Source organism: Anabrus simplex, chromosome 5 (genome assembly GCF_040414725.1).
Source record: "Anabrus simplex isolate iqAnaSimp1 chromosome 5, ASM4041472v1, whole genome shotgun sequence".
In the NCBI taxonomy this organism is placed as follows: domain Eukaryota; kingdom Metazoa; phylum Arthropoda; class Insecta; order Orthoptera; family Tettigoniidae; genus Anabrus; species Anabrus simplex.
In genome coordinates, this window is record NC_090269.1 from 112,237,040 (window position 1) to 112,253,734 (window position 16,695).

A 16,695-nucleotide genomic window follows, 5' to 3' on the forward strand; every position below is an offset into this window, starting at 1 on the left:
AAGAAAAGTTAAAAATCTCCACCCAGCCAGGAATTGAATCCAGGGTCTTCTGAACCGAAGCCCACTATGCTGACTATTCAGCCATGGAGCCCTTTCTGTGTGTATGCAAATAAATTCCCTGAATTGTACAAAATCCGTCCCTAACAGCAACTTCATTCTCTTCCTCTAGTCTGTGGTTGGAAACATCGTGGCATTCCGGGTGCACGCTCCTTGCAGTGGTGCCTTTCTACTAGATATCTTCGCAAATGCTGTGACCCCTAAAGAATATCTGACTGGTGAACCGATGAAGTTCAAAAGTGTGTGCAAATTCAAGATTGCTTGTGAAGAGTTGCAGACTGTGATGGTTCCTCTTCCCGACTGTGCCAGTGGAGAATGGGGACCGACTAAAGCCACTAGACTATTTGGTCTTGTACCTATCACTCACCAGGTAAGTAATACAGTAGTAACATATTTCAAGAGAAACATTGAGCAAATTTTCTGAAGTACACCAGGGCTTTTAATTTGATGTTGCTACAAATTTTACAAAATTACTAGATGGAACCTGCAAACCACGATGAAACCTAAGGTGATGAAGGCTCAAAGTGTAAATGACCTCTCTTCAAACCAGTTGCTGCTACTGTAATAAGAATATCTTGGTAACCTGGATTCATATGGAGCTCTTGTGATTTACTTACTATGATTTCCCTCATATGGAGGCTTCCACATGGGCAAAATAAAACTATCACATAAACTATCTACTCCAGTAAGCCAGGTGCAGGTATTTATGAGCCTCCTCCAGTTTGCCCTGTCCATCCACAGCTGATGTTCTACATTTTGCTGCCAATTTAAATCATGTTTGGCAAGGTCTTTGAAAATTAGCTTTTCCCAACCATCATCAGCCCTACCTCTGGGCCTCTTAACAACAACATTCCGTTCATAGTATGCTCTGGGGGTCCTATTTGGAGCCATTCTTCTTATATGTCCATACCATTGTAATCTGCTTAATTCTATGGATTCCAACAGACTCTTGTCCAATCCCAGTTGTTGAGGGATATTCTCTTTCCTTATTTTTTGTCTCTTTGTATTTTGAAGACAAGACAGGGGAATTTCAATTCAGTGGCCTGTACGTGACTGACTGCAGGTTCGTCAAAGTTGTTGCTTCTAGTCCACACATTAGAATTATACAAGGTATGTTTTGCACAGTGTGACCTTTGAAGCTTTGGGAAATGACTCATCCCAAAGTAGTTGACAAATGGAGTGGTAAAATTTTGATGCAGCTTGTATCCTATTGCCTATTTCTTGGTTTATGGTATTGTCAGAAGAAGTGAGGCTCCCGAAGTTTTTGAAATTATTAATAATATCTACTTAGTTTTGCACTCGCAGGCGGATCTCTTCAGGATTTCAACTCGTTACCAAACCAACTGTTTTAGTTTGAGTGATGATCAGTCCCATTCTTTCAAAATCTTCTTGCCAAATATGTAGTTTAGCTTGCACCTCTGCCTCTGCCTCACCACATAGAATAATATCATTAGCAAATATAAGTGTATTTGTTGTCTGATCCTCCCTTTTCACTGCTTTTATAACCTCATTCATTATAATAATGAAGAAAAGTAATGATAGACAACTTCCTTGTTGGACTCTGCTCTTGGTTTCAAAACAACATAACCTCTTGAATTTGCACAAAGCTCTTTGTTTCTTGGTATAGTTGTTTAACTTGGGTTATTATCTCATCTGGCACTTCTTTACATCTCAGAAGTTTCCATATGTGCTTATGTGATGTGATCATATGCCTTCTCAATAACCTAGAATACCGTGCAACTATAACCATTCTATATAGGATATTTTTCAAAGAGCATTCTTGCCAAAATAAGACAAGGTCTAGGGTCTAAAACCATGTTGTTCTTTAAGTTCAGGTTCAACAAATTTTCTGACTTTTTCTCTAGGTTGGAGAGATGGTTATTGTACTTCCTTTGGTTTCCTTTCTTAAATAGTGGAATGATTACACCTTGCCTCCAGTCACGGGGGGATTTCAATTTCTTCTCAAATTTTATTTAGTACTCTGTATAACTATGTATTCCAGGTCTTCCACATGTTTTGATCATGTCCACTCTGAGGTTATCCAGTCCAGACTTCTTGTTTTTCATTTTACATATTGCTGTCATCACTTCCACCCAGGTCAAACTTCCTGCATTGTTGTTTTATAGGGTTTGGAGAGTCATCTTGTGAGTTATAATAATTTGTATCACATTTCAGTAAATGATTGAAATAAGTTACCTACTGAACTCTTGTAATATTTGATTTTCATTTCTACTTACCTCTCCATTTGGAAGCTCTATTGTGTTGCTTTGTTTTTAACAATACTATACAGGAGCTTCTTGTGTTTGTTTGTTTTGCCCTATTCTGTTTGCAAGATCTTCTTCACATTTTGTTTCTCAATGCCAATTATTCTTTGGACCTATAATCATTTCTTTTCTGTAAAATGATAAATTCATCCTCAACTTCACTTGGATTTTCTCACACTCTAGCATTGTACACAGCCCTTCTTGAACGATATCTAGCTTTTACATCAACATTCCACCATGCTGTTTCTTTGGATTTTCTTATTTGGTTATGTTGTCCACATACTCTGCTGTCTTCACCTATGTTATATTTAGATTGTCCCATTCCTCAAATCTACTTTCAGTAAAAATCTTCCAAATATTCTCTTGAAACATTTCCTTCACTCTTGGTTCAGGAAGTCTGCTGGTTTTTATTTTTTGCATTGTTTTGATCTGGATTTTAGGTGGTCTAATCTTTGTGATATCTGAAATTAACAGCCTGTGGTCTCCATCCAGATTTTCACTAGGCGTTACTCTTGACATCACCTACAATCTTCCAAACTTCTTTGTCAGGAAGTGTGTAATCAATTATAATTCCATATTTATTATCCCAAATATATCTTGTGATATTGTGCAAGTCCCTTTTCTTGAACCAAGTGTTACAACAATATTGTTTCTTATAAACAGATCTAGAAAATGTTTGCCCTCTGCCATTCTACTCTGCTCTCTATGAGGACCCAGGGAGGATTCATAGCGTAGTCTATCTGATCCAACCTTGGCATTAAAATCTCCCGTTGCTATCAAATTTTCAATGTCCGTATTTTCTTCCAGGTTAATCAGCAAGGTTTCCTTTTCTTCATTTGTTAGTATTCTGATATTAGTCTTCATTTTAGTTTACTGACAGATTCAAACTGGCTGGTATAAAGCCCACTCCATTTGTTGACTCCAAGTTACTGTAATTTCAGGCCAGTATAATTAATAGTCTAGCCAGAGGTACCTTATTCCTGTTGTGTTCCATTCCATTTCACTCATCCCCATGATGAGAATTTCCCTCCTTTTCATAAGATCAATTATCTCTTCAGTTTTATTTGTCAGTGTTAGAATATTCAAGGTTCCAATTCACCAACCAAATCTTGATTTGAGTTTCATAATGGTGAAGCTTCAGGATGTAAGCTGTCATAAGCACCTACGGTAGCTGTTATCATAGTCTTTGAGTTCTTCGATACGAGACTCGTGTATGGCTTGAAAACACAACTAATCCACTATTAGCCAGCTATGCCTAAAATGGCTTGTTCACCAGACCCCTGGGGTAGTCACTTTTTAGGGTTCCTGTAGAACCTCACAGCTACCACAGCAATCATGGAGCTGTACTTTGTCCTTACAGCCTTCATGCCATTGTCCATCTACTAAAACGTGGATGAGGGGTTATACTTGTGAGAGACATGACTATAACACTTTTCTTTAATCTACTTAATTTTGAAACGGCAAAAATTAACAGTAAACAAGACCAGCAAAAGAATTGAAGCACAACTAATAATCTTAAAACAATAATTTAAAATGGTTCTGGAGAGTAACTGTAAAAAGACAGTGATATAAATTTACTGAGCTGTGTTATTAACTCAAGCTTGATAACCATTAGGTTCTTCAGTCTGTCGAAACTAATTTATGAATAAATAAATTTACAAACTACCTGAAAAAGAAAACCTATAACAGAACTATACCTGAGAAAAAAATAAACAAAAATAAACAACTCAATTAAAAATAGAATGACGTATTTTGTTCTTGAAAGAACATCAGTAGATTTCATCAAATCACACTCGAAAATATTAGGAAATGTATCAATAAATTCTGTTTAAATTCTTAAAGACTTGAAATCTGGAACTTATCTCATGAAGTGTTCCAACTGCCTTACAAGATACAGTAGAGTCTCATTAATCCGAACTAACTGGGACTGGAGTCTGTTCAGATTACGAAATTTTCGGATTAACCGGAAAACATTTTCTAATAATAATATTAGGTATTGTTTTTATGTCCCACTAACTACTTTCAAGGTTTCCGGAGACACCTAGGTGCCGGGATTTTCTCCCACAGGAGTTCTTTTATGTGCCAATAAATCTACTTACACAAGGCTGATGTATTTGAGCACCTTCAAATACCACCGGACTGAGCCAGGATCGAACCTGCCAAGTTGGGGTCAGAAGACCAGCGCCTCAACCGTCTCAGGAAAATCATTTCTACAATACAGTACAGTACATATTGTAATTTGAAATGTCCATTCTTTAGCAGTTACATTAATAAAATACTGTATAAAATTACAGTAGGATAGTTAAGAACCCTTAGAGGAGAACACGACAATGAAAATGACATTAGCGAGTGGATGGAAGCTGACTGTCATCAATTACAAACAGCTATGGTGGAGAAAGAATCTGGAGTTGATGAGGAACAAGTGATGACGAAGAAGACCACAATGAACAATCAGTCTCACATTCAGATGGCACGGCCGCCTTAGAACTTGCCGTGCGCTACATCGAGCAACACTCTGCTGCTACGTCCACTGATGTGATGTTTATGAGATGCTGGTTTAACACTGCATCTTCGAGTAGGTTCCAATCACTATGACAAAAGAAACTAACAGACTTTGTAAAGATAAATGACCAGTGATTGATGGTTTATGATGTGTAATTATGTTTACATGTCCGACTCGTTGACTGAACAGTCAGCGTTCTGGCCTTCGGTTCAGAGGGTCCCGGGTTCGATTCCCGGCCGGGTCGGGAATTTTAACCTTAATTGGTTAATACCAGTGGCACGGGGACTGGGTGCATGTGTTGTCTTCATCATCATTTCATCCTCATCACGACGCGCAGGTTGCCTACGGACGTCAAATAGAAAGACCTGCACCTGGCGAGCCGAACCCGTCCTGGGATATCCCGGCACTAAAAGCCATATGCCATTTCATTTCATTTCATTATGTTTACATTAAGTTATTCTAGTAAAATATGACTAATAAAATACAAGTAAATCTTCATTCTATAAAATGTTCTTTCATTTCAATAAGGAGATTTTTTTTAAAAAAATTGAATATTTCAGTTCGGATTAACCGGACTTCCGGATTAACCTATTCAAACATCACACACAGTAGACAATGATTCCAATCACCCAACCACACAAAAATTAGCAGGACTAAACGGGATGATACACAGAGCTATAACCATACCATGAGCATAACAGATTTTAATAATGAAATAGAAATAATAAAACAAATTGCAGTACAAAACAATTACTATCCCAATACAGTAGACAGGCTATAAAAAAATGATGGACAATCCTAAACAAACCCCTGGCCAAAAATGATGTAGTTATTAATTTTGTTAATAAAAAGCTGTGCAAAATAGCTAGCTTATTCAAAAAAGGATTCAAAATAGCATTCAGAGCAAACAACACTTTATAAAAACTAATTGGTAAATGTAATCTAATTCCTTTTAAAACATTTCTCCAAATCAGGAATATGTGAACTCATATGACAAGAACAAAATTAATCTTCACATCAGGTGCAAAGAACACAAAAATGCAATTAGACACAACACACACTCAGCCTTCGGCAAACACATTTAGACAAATCACATCACTTTACGGACATCAACACAGATCTAAAAATTTTACACATTGAAAATGAAAGCAAATAAATGAATATTAAAGAAGGTATTGAAATATAAATCCCCCACCAAAAAGCTATCCAAGCTCAATGACCACACACATTTAAGAAATTCACCCCTCTTCACACTACTTAATTTCCGAACAACACTTCACACTTTTTGCATTAGCGTTTATTGAATCAGAATAGGAGGTTACTCTGACTTAGAGGTCTGGAATGGGGGGTAGGACTCTCTTATCTGTTGTAAATTCTCAGAATTAACACAGCGTCTTGGCCACTCCAAACATTTCCGCCTTTGCTGGCGAGATGTAGTGTTTACAGTGCACAATGTCTTCTGGTATGGGCTATATCAAATTTGTTACTTTCATTGACTTGTCTCAGTCTCATCCTTGGCTTTGTCAATATGAAAGTGACTGAGGTATGAGTGATGTTAGTAAAACCATTCCTTATGCAGCCAGTCCGTTATGAATGGTGTGAAAATATCGCTCATAGCGTCAGTTGGTGCATGCATTTCAATGGGCTTGGCAGACTGATATGTAATAGCAACTCCTGGCTCGGTGATGAAAGCAACGGGAAACTACCTCATCCCTCATTTTCTTAGTACGCCTCTTCAGTGACACCTAGGCTATTTATGATAGCTGTGGCGGAGCTGTGGAGGATCAAACCAGTCTTCGGGCTGAGTACCCAACATACATACAACATTTATCAATTAAAAAAAAAAAGTCTTACAAGATATCCTTTAATTCAATTCATACTTTATTCAGTCAAATCATTACCTTAAGTTTATTCTCAAATACATAATAATAATAATAATGAAAACAATAATAATACAAATAGAGTTCCACGAAAAGCATCCACAGAACTGGAAATGACATAACAGAAACATTACAGGTAAAATAGCCAGCCCATTTAAAAGCTCATTAAACAACCCCTAAATAATTTTCAAAAACAATTAATCTACGATAATAACAACAATAGTAACGGTAGCATAATTTGTATGAAATCAATGTCAAGAAACAAACTGCAATGCCACATATATAAACCAAATAAAACTTAATTTCCACACTGGATACAAATAACACAAAAATGCAATTAGATGCAGTTGGCATTCAGCCTTTGGAAAATACGTATACACAACTCGCACCAGGTCAAAGACATCAACATAGATATAAAAATATAACGCATCCAAAATAAAAGCAAATATGTGGGCATTAAGAAGATATAAAAATGTGAAAAAAATACTTTTAAATAATAATAATAATAATAATAATAAACTTACCAAGAGAAGGGAGACTAGAGACTAGCTTCTAATGAAATAGTCTACAAGGAAATGGAACTGGTAATGAACACAATTGGGAAGAAACAAATTTTATTCTTTGGACATCTACTCAGGACACCAGAAAACAGGATCATCAGGAGTATTATAGAAAAATTACAGAACAGAAAGAGCAACATTAGATGGAGTACAGAAATCAAGGAATGTATGAGGGACTACAAATTACACTAGAAGATTTAAAAATCAACAACTCACACAGTCAAGAAACTCACAAACAAACCAGACTACAAACCAAGATACAACAATCAGACAATGGGAAGGGTGATTTCAGACGAAGAAAGAAAGTAAACATTCAAGAGAATGAATTAAGTACTGTGCGGGCAAAACTGAAAAATCTTTTTATGAAATGGACTAAAGAGGTTCAATGAAGGCCATAAAATGTAAATAAATTAATAATAAGAATTAAATTTATCAATGCTCCAAATTGAAGGCAGAGAAGAGAAGGGGATTCTAAGGAGTAAACACTTACAATTCAAACTCATGAACAAAGGAAGTACACCATTACTGACGACCAAAGGGCAGTCAGGTCCGACAGAATGAAGAAGTTTTGGGAGCGGAAGAAGCTGAAAAGCTGAAGTGCTCCAACTATCTAAAATAATAATAAACTACAGTATAAGTAGTTCCAGAAAAGGCAGTAACATCAACAGAAAATGATATAATGGAAAATTACTTGTAAATGCCAGCCCTTAAATGCTCTTTTAAGAACCCCTATATAGGCCTTATTTACAAAAAATTTAAGTATGTTAATAACAATCAAATCTAAACGTACAGTGCAGCGTGTCATTGACCTAACTGAAGCATGACGTAATGAAAGTTAACTGCCAAATTGCCAATGACAGAATAATATACCACCTTGCATTCTATGCTAAACTAGTAGGGAGTGAAGAAGTACTGTTGGAGGACTTGATTAACTTCCGAAGTTCAAGTACAGTATTTGAACAGAATTTAAACATAAATGTTTACACATTTCTAAATAGTTTTTAGTGTGATTTGATACAATCTGATGATGTTCTTTCAAGAACAAAACGTGTCATTCTATTTTTAATGAAGTTGAAAGGTATAAAACTCTGTTGTCACATGTTTTCGTTTTCAAGTAATTTCTAAAATTATTCATAAATCAGTTTCAACACACTGAAGAACCTAACACTTAAAACTGAAAAGAAATGGCTTCAAATAGAACAAAATAGAAGAAAAACAGCAGCTCAATGAGGTATTAAAGTATCATACCTCAAGTCTATAGGCAGAAAGGTCATTTTATTCATTCTAGTAGTGGATCACAATATTGTTTTGTGAATGGATTTTTTTTAAATGCCTACTTTCTTTGAATACCCACTGTGGGACTCAAAATGTAGAGGTAGGCCCTTTTATTCTGTGATAATTTGTGTTGACAAGTTTAAAACCATGTTGGTAATAATGTTGTTCACTTTGGTGACCAAGCAGTATGCAGTCAGGTTGCATGAGGGAATAATTCTTGGTCCACATGTGACACCATGGATCGCAGAATAATGAACATCGGGATAACTTTGGAACATAATGTCTCATCTTTTGGGCACCCTGTTGAAACTCTATTGGTTCATATCATCTTGAAATGAGTGGCCTAGAATGTGTGCCCCATCACAATACGAAGTCCAACCGAGATGCTAGCATGTACTTTAATCAGTAGCCATTAAACAAAATATACTCGTCATAGCACCATTTGACCATGACTTTTGTCCTTTGAGTTAAATTGGTTAGCTCAGCAGTACCTAGGGCGAACTATGTACCCATATTTTTTTAAGGGAGAAGCAATTTTTATCTTTTTTGCTATGCATTGCAGGTTGTTACATACTGTACATAGTCCATATGCAGGAGTATTTTCGGTGAGTTTCTCTCATCGGTTTGCCGGCAAACACGCCCAGCTTATCTGCCTCCCATCGACTCATCACTCCTTGCTCCGTGGGATAGCAGCAAGGAGAGCACTTCGCTCACTTTATCCATGCATGACATGAGATAACAGTCCGGCTCCATGGCTAAATGGTTAGCGTGCTGGCCTTTGGTCACAGAGGTCCCGGGTTCGATTCCCGGCAGGGTCGGGAATTTTAACCATCATTGGTTAATTTCACTGGCACTGGGGCTGGGTGTATGTGTCGTCTTCATCATCATTTCATCCTCATCACGACGCGCAGGTCACCTACGGGTGTCAAATCGAAAGACCTGCACCTGGCGAGCCGAACATGTCCTCGGACACTCCCGGCACTAAAAGCCATACGCCATTTCATTTCATGAGATAACAATTAAAATTAAGAAAATTAGTACTTAAGAATTAGGAAAATAAGCTTGTACGTTATGACAGGAGATATTGGAAATGTTCTCCCACTGCATCTACACATTTCTGGCATTGTCTTAGGAAACTCAGATTCACATGCATAAGTTCGTCTTCCATAATTGAGCCTATTTCTTTCCGGGTATGTTCTTTCTTTTGCTAGTGGCTTTTACGTCGCACCGACACAGATATGTCTTATGGCGACTATGGGATAGGAAAGGGCTAGGAGTGAGAAGGAAGCGGCCGTGGCCTTAATTAAGGTACAGCCCCAGCATTTGCCTGGTGTGAAAATGGTAAGCCACGGAAAACCATCTTCAGGGTTGCCGACAGTGGGATTCGAACCCACTATCTCCCGGATGAAAGCTCACAGCTGCACACCCCTAACTGCATGGCCAACTCGCCCGATACCGGGTATGTTCTTTTAGTTTTTCCAACGAGTGAGGATTTCTTGCATACACTTTATGATGAGCTCTTCGAAATTCCAGCTTCTTGTCCAAGTTGTCGTGGGGATTTTGTAGGCATATGTTCTAATCTTTCTGCGATTTCATTAACTCATTCCTTATTAAGCACACGTTTTTTAACACTTCGCTTCGCATCGAGTAAAGAATAGTTTCTCTCGATTCGTTTACGGGTTTCTGCACGGTCTATCTATGTGGAGGACGTACACCTGGAAATTGTATTACAAATCGCTTAACAACTTCCCTGCAAGACTCTGTTTTCATATAATTATCATACATAAATGCCCTTTCCTCTACCATGTACACATGTGGAGGCATTATGAGAATTATACCCCGAAGTAACACTTCATAACTCGAGAACAGCTGGAGCGGCAGATCAGCAATTAATACACGTTCTGAGCACAGACCTGAAATGCAAAGTGCGGGCATTTTCATGCTGTTGCTGCGCCGTGTAACGGGAAATGATAAGTCAACAGGAGGCAGATAAGCTGGGCACACCTGCCAGCCAACCGATGACAGAAACTCACTGAAGACATGATCAAGAATCCTGACAGGTGGTAGTTAGATTACATCTCTAGTGATAGTATGTGGAAGAGAGGTTTAGACTTTTCATTTTAAGGTTTCAGGATGGTTTTATAGGCAGGTGAGGCAATAGGTACTATAATGAATAATAGAAGTGTGTTTTTCATCCATAGAAAATAAATACTGAAAGACACTGTAATTTTTATATATGTTTGTCTTTCTTGTTATATCATTCCCATTCACATCATTATAATTTAGTGTCTTTATGTGCTGCAACTTAAACAGGCTGCACTTTGAAAATTGCATTTTTAATTTACAACTCATTCTATACTTTCAGGATGCACTAGTGTTTGCTGGTCGTGAGCTAGACCTGCAGTTCCGAATGTCACGCCCTCTCACAGATTTCATGGCAACACTTCACAAGAATGGAGTCGAAGAAAAGCGTTTAGCTAAATTTGTTTCTCATTCAGTAACCGATGATGATGTTGTTACGTTTCTTATAAGTTTTCCTGAAGAGGGTCAGTATGGCCTAGATATCTACACTCGGGAACTGGGAGGAAGTCAAACAGATGGCAGCGGTGAAAAACATCTCCTCACACACTGTTGCAAGTACCTCATCAATTCTTCCAAGAGAAATTGAGACCCCAGTGTACACAAGACTCTTGTATGAAACAAATCTGAATGTATATAGCACTTATTTCAGAGAGTGACAGGAGGATAGTGAGACAGCAGAACATGACTGTTATTAATATGCCATGTTTAGAAAAATATTAAAGGGTGAAGACACAAACCTACCCTCACACCATATTAAAATAATAATAATAATAATAATGGCAACACTTATTCTATTTTTCATGTAGGCTATCACGGAATAAACCAAATAACAGTCTACTTTTTATCATTACCATATTGGTAACCTGATATATTATTTATGAGTATGAAAATTCACTGGCTTTATGTATTATAAACTCTTGTGACATCGATTCTCCCTATTGAGTCGAACGTCACTGTCCCTTCATATGTATACATATGAGGTACTGTATAGACACTTTCCAGCATTTTCACAGATTCATTGTTAAGAACTTTCCCCTCATAAACTCCTGCAGTCTCAAATATTGTAGATATTTAATTCTTGAGAGGTTCCTCTAGTAACATCAAGGTGCAAGTTGATATAAGAGGAGCGCTTAATGAAATTTTCATACACATTTTTTGTTCTAAAACTTCAAGGCATGACCATCTTACTCTCTTATTGCCACTTATTCAGGGTCTAAGGGCTATTTATACCCGGGGAAGGTGGTCTATACAGTGGGTTTAGAGATGTATATCATGATACTTAATGAGTCATGATGGATATCAGAAGGTGCTAGGAATGTAAGGGTTGCCTCAGGATCGTGTACAGTCATTCTACAGTTCAGATCAGTGCAAAAACATTTCACCTAGAATAATCAAAGGAGTTGCTATGGCATGTACCTGTCTTGGTTCCTCTGTTACTGAATGGTCTATATGTAATGCTATTCTATTGGGTAATTTCGTGTAAAATTAATTGCCTATTACATAGATCATGTGTAACAGTCTGAATAAATAAAGTAGACAGCGAGTCCGTATCTCAGCTCTTCGGCAAACTGTCAGTCAAAGTTTATTCAGTACTCGTTAAAGGAAGCATCTCAGCTACAGAAAATTGTAGTGCTCTCATTCATTTTGCTTGAAGTTAAGCATGGTAATATTGTTACTACTTCATTTAGTGGCTTCAGATAAAATAGTTATAAAATTAGTCTGGAGAAAGTGTGCAAAATATCTCATAGCAGACGGAATTCATTTTTACTAACGGCATACAAAAGAAGTCATCCAATTTAAAGGTCAGAATATTTCTTACGCGACAAGGGACAATACAAATTTTAAGTATCGGTACTTTCACATTATTATTAATTTAATAACTAGCAGGCTATTTGACATAATAAGTTTGCAATATTTATTTTTCAGTAGGAAACTCTTTCATCGAACACATCAATGAATCGGAAAATTATTGCACACAGATGGCAAGTTGCTGAAGGATTTTAAACTTCAGTAAATTAAGGTATTCTTATGCTATGGCATAATAAAATATCTATGTGGTATGAAAACACTTGATTAGAAGTAAAATTTTTCAATGAAGAGTGTCCTTTTTTACCAATTCGTGATTTGATCCTCTGTTCTGTAATTTAATCGCCTTGCTTTCTTCCTAGGTATACTGACGTGCAGGCTATAACATACCTTAACTAATGCAACTTATTCCATAAACAGCTCCTAAAACTACATTCCTTGTTCTAAATGGCCTGTAGCAGCCCCTATATGTGCCAGCACTTGTCATTTCTGATTCAGATGGCAAGCACAGAACCTAGGCCTGATACACCTAGCTTTATCAAGACGAAAAAAAGTTAGTGGACTCGCAATATATTATCTAAGGTAAGGTGCTAAGCTGACCATCTGCATCAGGAACATCTACCAGTGTAAAATAAGTGATTTTCTAGTTATACTTTCAAAAATCCTAGTCTAAGGATTCATCTGAATCGCATTCAATTCATTCAGTTCAGCTATTTTAATGGTTAGATCTATGCATCATAACCGTGCTGCTGTACTTTTGCTAATTTCCTGGACACCTTGAAATTTGGAAAGGTTACTAATGAAAATGTATTCACTGTAAACTAGTAGTAAGTTGACAATTAATTTATTAGGATAAGTCAGTGTAATAAAATAAACTTGGGAAAAATAATGCTATATTTAATCAAGGTCTACCCACACTAAAAGATGTCAAAAGTAAAACTTAAGTCTGGCATAAGTTTGGCTTTTATTGTCTATATCTATACAGAAAGAAAAATAAATGGACAATTATATTTTCTGATCAATCTGATGGAGCAATAAAACTATTGAAACTGTTCCAATTTTGTACCTGCTTTGTAAATACAACAATGTTTTCTCTTTCTTTTAGAACTCAAAATTTTTGGATAGAAGTGAAATACCTATTCAATTAATACTGATATTTAGAATAAAGTAACATACCATTTCACTGTTCACAAATGTCGTTGAAGATAATACTTCATAGTTCTATATTAAATTTGTGAGCATAGACTGTATACTAAGCAATGAATATGTAATCTGTGAATTTTAATCTTGGTCTCCACCTCAGTATTGTCATTTGAGGATACACACAACTTGAGTGTTTGTTATGCTTTGATATGTTTTATCTGAATACTAAATAAAGATGTTTACACCATATTTTCCAAGATTATTTATTCATAACAAGAAAAGTTATCATGAAGACACATACAGTATACAAAGTGAGTCAGAAGTGATGAATATAAAATGTGAAGATCAAGCCAAATTTGGATAACAGCTTGTGTACAAAGAGGAAAGGATATGGTGAGCATGAGTATAAACACAAGACATCTCTTGCAAATGGTTCAATTGTAGACTCAGGTAAATGAGACTTGTTCTTTTATTTATTTTTTAATTTGCTAGTGGTTTAACGTCGCACTAACACATCAAAAGTTTTCAGCAACGCACAGATGGGAAAGGGCCAGGATTGCAAAAGTAGTGGCTGTGGCCTTATTTAAGGTACAAACCCAGTATGTCTGGTTTGAAAATGGGAAACTATCTTCAACAGTAAATTTTCTTGCAAGATCCACCTATTCAATACAATGACATTTTATTGCAATTCAATCACATGTCAAATGGTACTAGTTTTGGCATTTATGTAGCACCATCAGCCTTAAGTACAAATCAAACAATATACAGATATGCCTAAAACATCTAAAACACATTTTAACACATTATAAAATACGTTACTGTAACTAGCAGTTTCCCGCTGGCTCTGCCCGCAATGTACAAAGTATGGTGTTGTTCGTTACTATCCTCAGGAATGTATTCGCAAAGTTTTGAGTTAATGAAGTAAAGCACATGATCTGCTGTGGTAATAGATTGAAATAACATTATGTCAACAAAACACTTGAAAATATATCACACAAAGAAATTGAATTAAACGTTCCTTGGAACAACACTACGCGCCGAACTGTTAAAAAGTCCTTCAAAAGATCTTCTTCATGGAGACAAATGTACTCTTAACTTTTCTCAGAATCTACCAATTTAAGTAGTTATTACCTCAAAAGAAAGAGCTTGATCCACTGAGTGTTTTTTGACTAAAACAAACTGCGTACCTCAATTAGAACGAAAGATATGATTGCTTCAATGAGAAAAAAAATGTTGAAGAAATGAGACGTCAAATTGAATGTGCACTCATAACTTTCCTCAGAATCAACCAGTTTGAATAGTTAAGAGATGACATGAAAGAGCTTGATACACTGAGTGTTCTTAGGCCAAAACAAACTCCATACCTCAATTAGAACCAAAGATATGATTGCTTCAAAGATTAAAAAAATTGAAAAAGTCAAATAATTTGAGGAAGGCGGAAGTTAAGTGATTTATAGTAGCTGATGACAAATCTGTGCATGAATACCTTTCAGTTAAAAAAAAAAAGAATGAAGGAAATCGACCGGATAGAATGGCCGGACTGACTGACTTAAGTTTTCATAAATTTTTTAAATATATAGATGATACATGAGAAGTTAAAATTATGTTACAATTGATTGCTGTAATGTAAAATTCTTAAAATTCTGGCAATTCGTTATATAGTCCAGTCTGTACATCCAGGGTAATTGAATTTGTGCTGTCTACATGGGTGACACTTATTCACTTGATATTAGGTCATTCCAGGGAAGTTTAATTTGATCATGCAAGATCGTGATATAAATAAAGATTAATTCCCACTTCAATTTAAACCTTGAACAGCATGTTGTCCGGCTCCGTCTGTGTAACAAACACATTCAACGTGCTGTTCAAGGTTTAAATTGAATTGGGAATTAATGTCTATTTATATCACAATCTTGCATGATCAAATTAAACTTCCCTGGAACGACCTAATATTAAGTGAATAAGTGTCACCCATATAGACAGCAAAAAAAAAAAAAAAAAAAAACCAGCACAAATTCAATCACCCTGGATGTACACAGACTGGACTATATAACAAATTGCCAGAATTTTAAGAATTTTACATTACAGCAATCAATTGTAACATAATTTTAACTTATCTCATGTATTACAGTAATGTATTTTAGAATGTGTTAAAATGTGTTTTAGATGTTTTAGGCATATGTATATAATTGTTTAATTTGTACTTAAGGCTGATGGCACATAGATGCTGAAACTAGTACCATTTGACATGCGATTGAATTACGATAAAATGTAATTGTATTGAATAGGTGGACCTTGAAACAATTTTAATTTACTGTATCTTCAGAGCTGCCAACATTTTGTACTTTCACTCATTTCCTAACCATCCTTTGTATATATTAAATCATTTTAACTTTCACCTTTAACTTCGGCATATAAAAAGAGTTTGTTGAAATTATTGAACTAGGTTCTCCAGGAACATCATCATTTTCCTGGTTCAAGTTTAGAATGATTCACAGTATTGTACGACTTTTATGGACTTCCTACGAAGTTTCCTTCAACGAAAATTGTGGATCATCTCCGTTTGCAGATCCAGTTAGACCTGTCGCAAATTGAATGAAAAATGAAAACCTACAACCTGTTTTCCAGTTAATGACTGGGTCAGTGATGAAATGAGGACAGGATTGCAACGAGGATAGGAATTGTGCCGGCTGCCGAAGCCTGTCGCACTCCTCTTGGGCAATGATTAATGCCTGACAGATGAAATGAAATTATGGTGGAGAGTGTTACTGGAATGAAAGATGACAGGGAAAACCGGAGTACTTGGAGAAAAACCTGTCCCGCCTCTGCTTTGTCCAGCACAAATCTCACATGGAGTGACTGGGATTTGAACCATGGAACCCAGCGGTGAGAGGCCGACTCGCTGCTGTCTGAGCCACGGAGGCCTCAATTGTCACAAATTATTTGCACAAAATTATTAAATAACAATGATATGTCCTTACCAGACTTGATCTCTTGAAGTGGTGCCTTCAATGCAGCCTGTCTAGCAGCAAAAGTGAAACTCTACTAGATTGTTTCCCAAATTAATTTTGTCCACTGATGCTCACTGCACCACTAGTAATTTACAGTGTGCCAATGATGACACT

General features: G+C 36.4%; 1 protein-coding gene across 1 annotated transcript in view; it reads left to right on the plus strand.

The window, feature by feature from the left end:
• The window catches only part of Hil (Hillarin), a 422,790-nt gene extending 408,971 nt beyond the window's left edge, over positions 1 to 13,819 (plus strand). The window contains exons 10-11 of the mRNA XM_067147077.2: positions 170 to 427; positions 10,905 to 13,819. Of these exons, the coding sequence (XP_067003178.1) occupies positions 170 to 427; positions 10,905 to 11,207 (561 nt within the window). The 3' untranslated portion in view covers positions 11,208 to 13,819. The remainder of the gene's footprint in view (positions 1 to 169; positions 428 to 10,904) is intronic.
• The last annotated feature ends 2,876 nt before the right edge of the window (positions 13,820 to 16,695 follow it).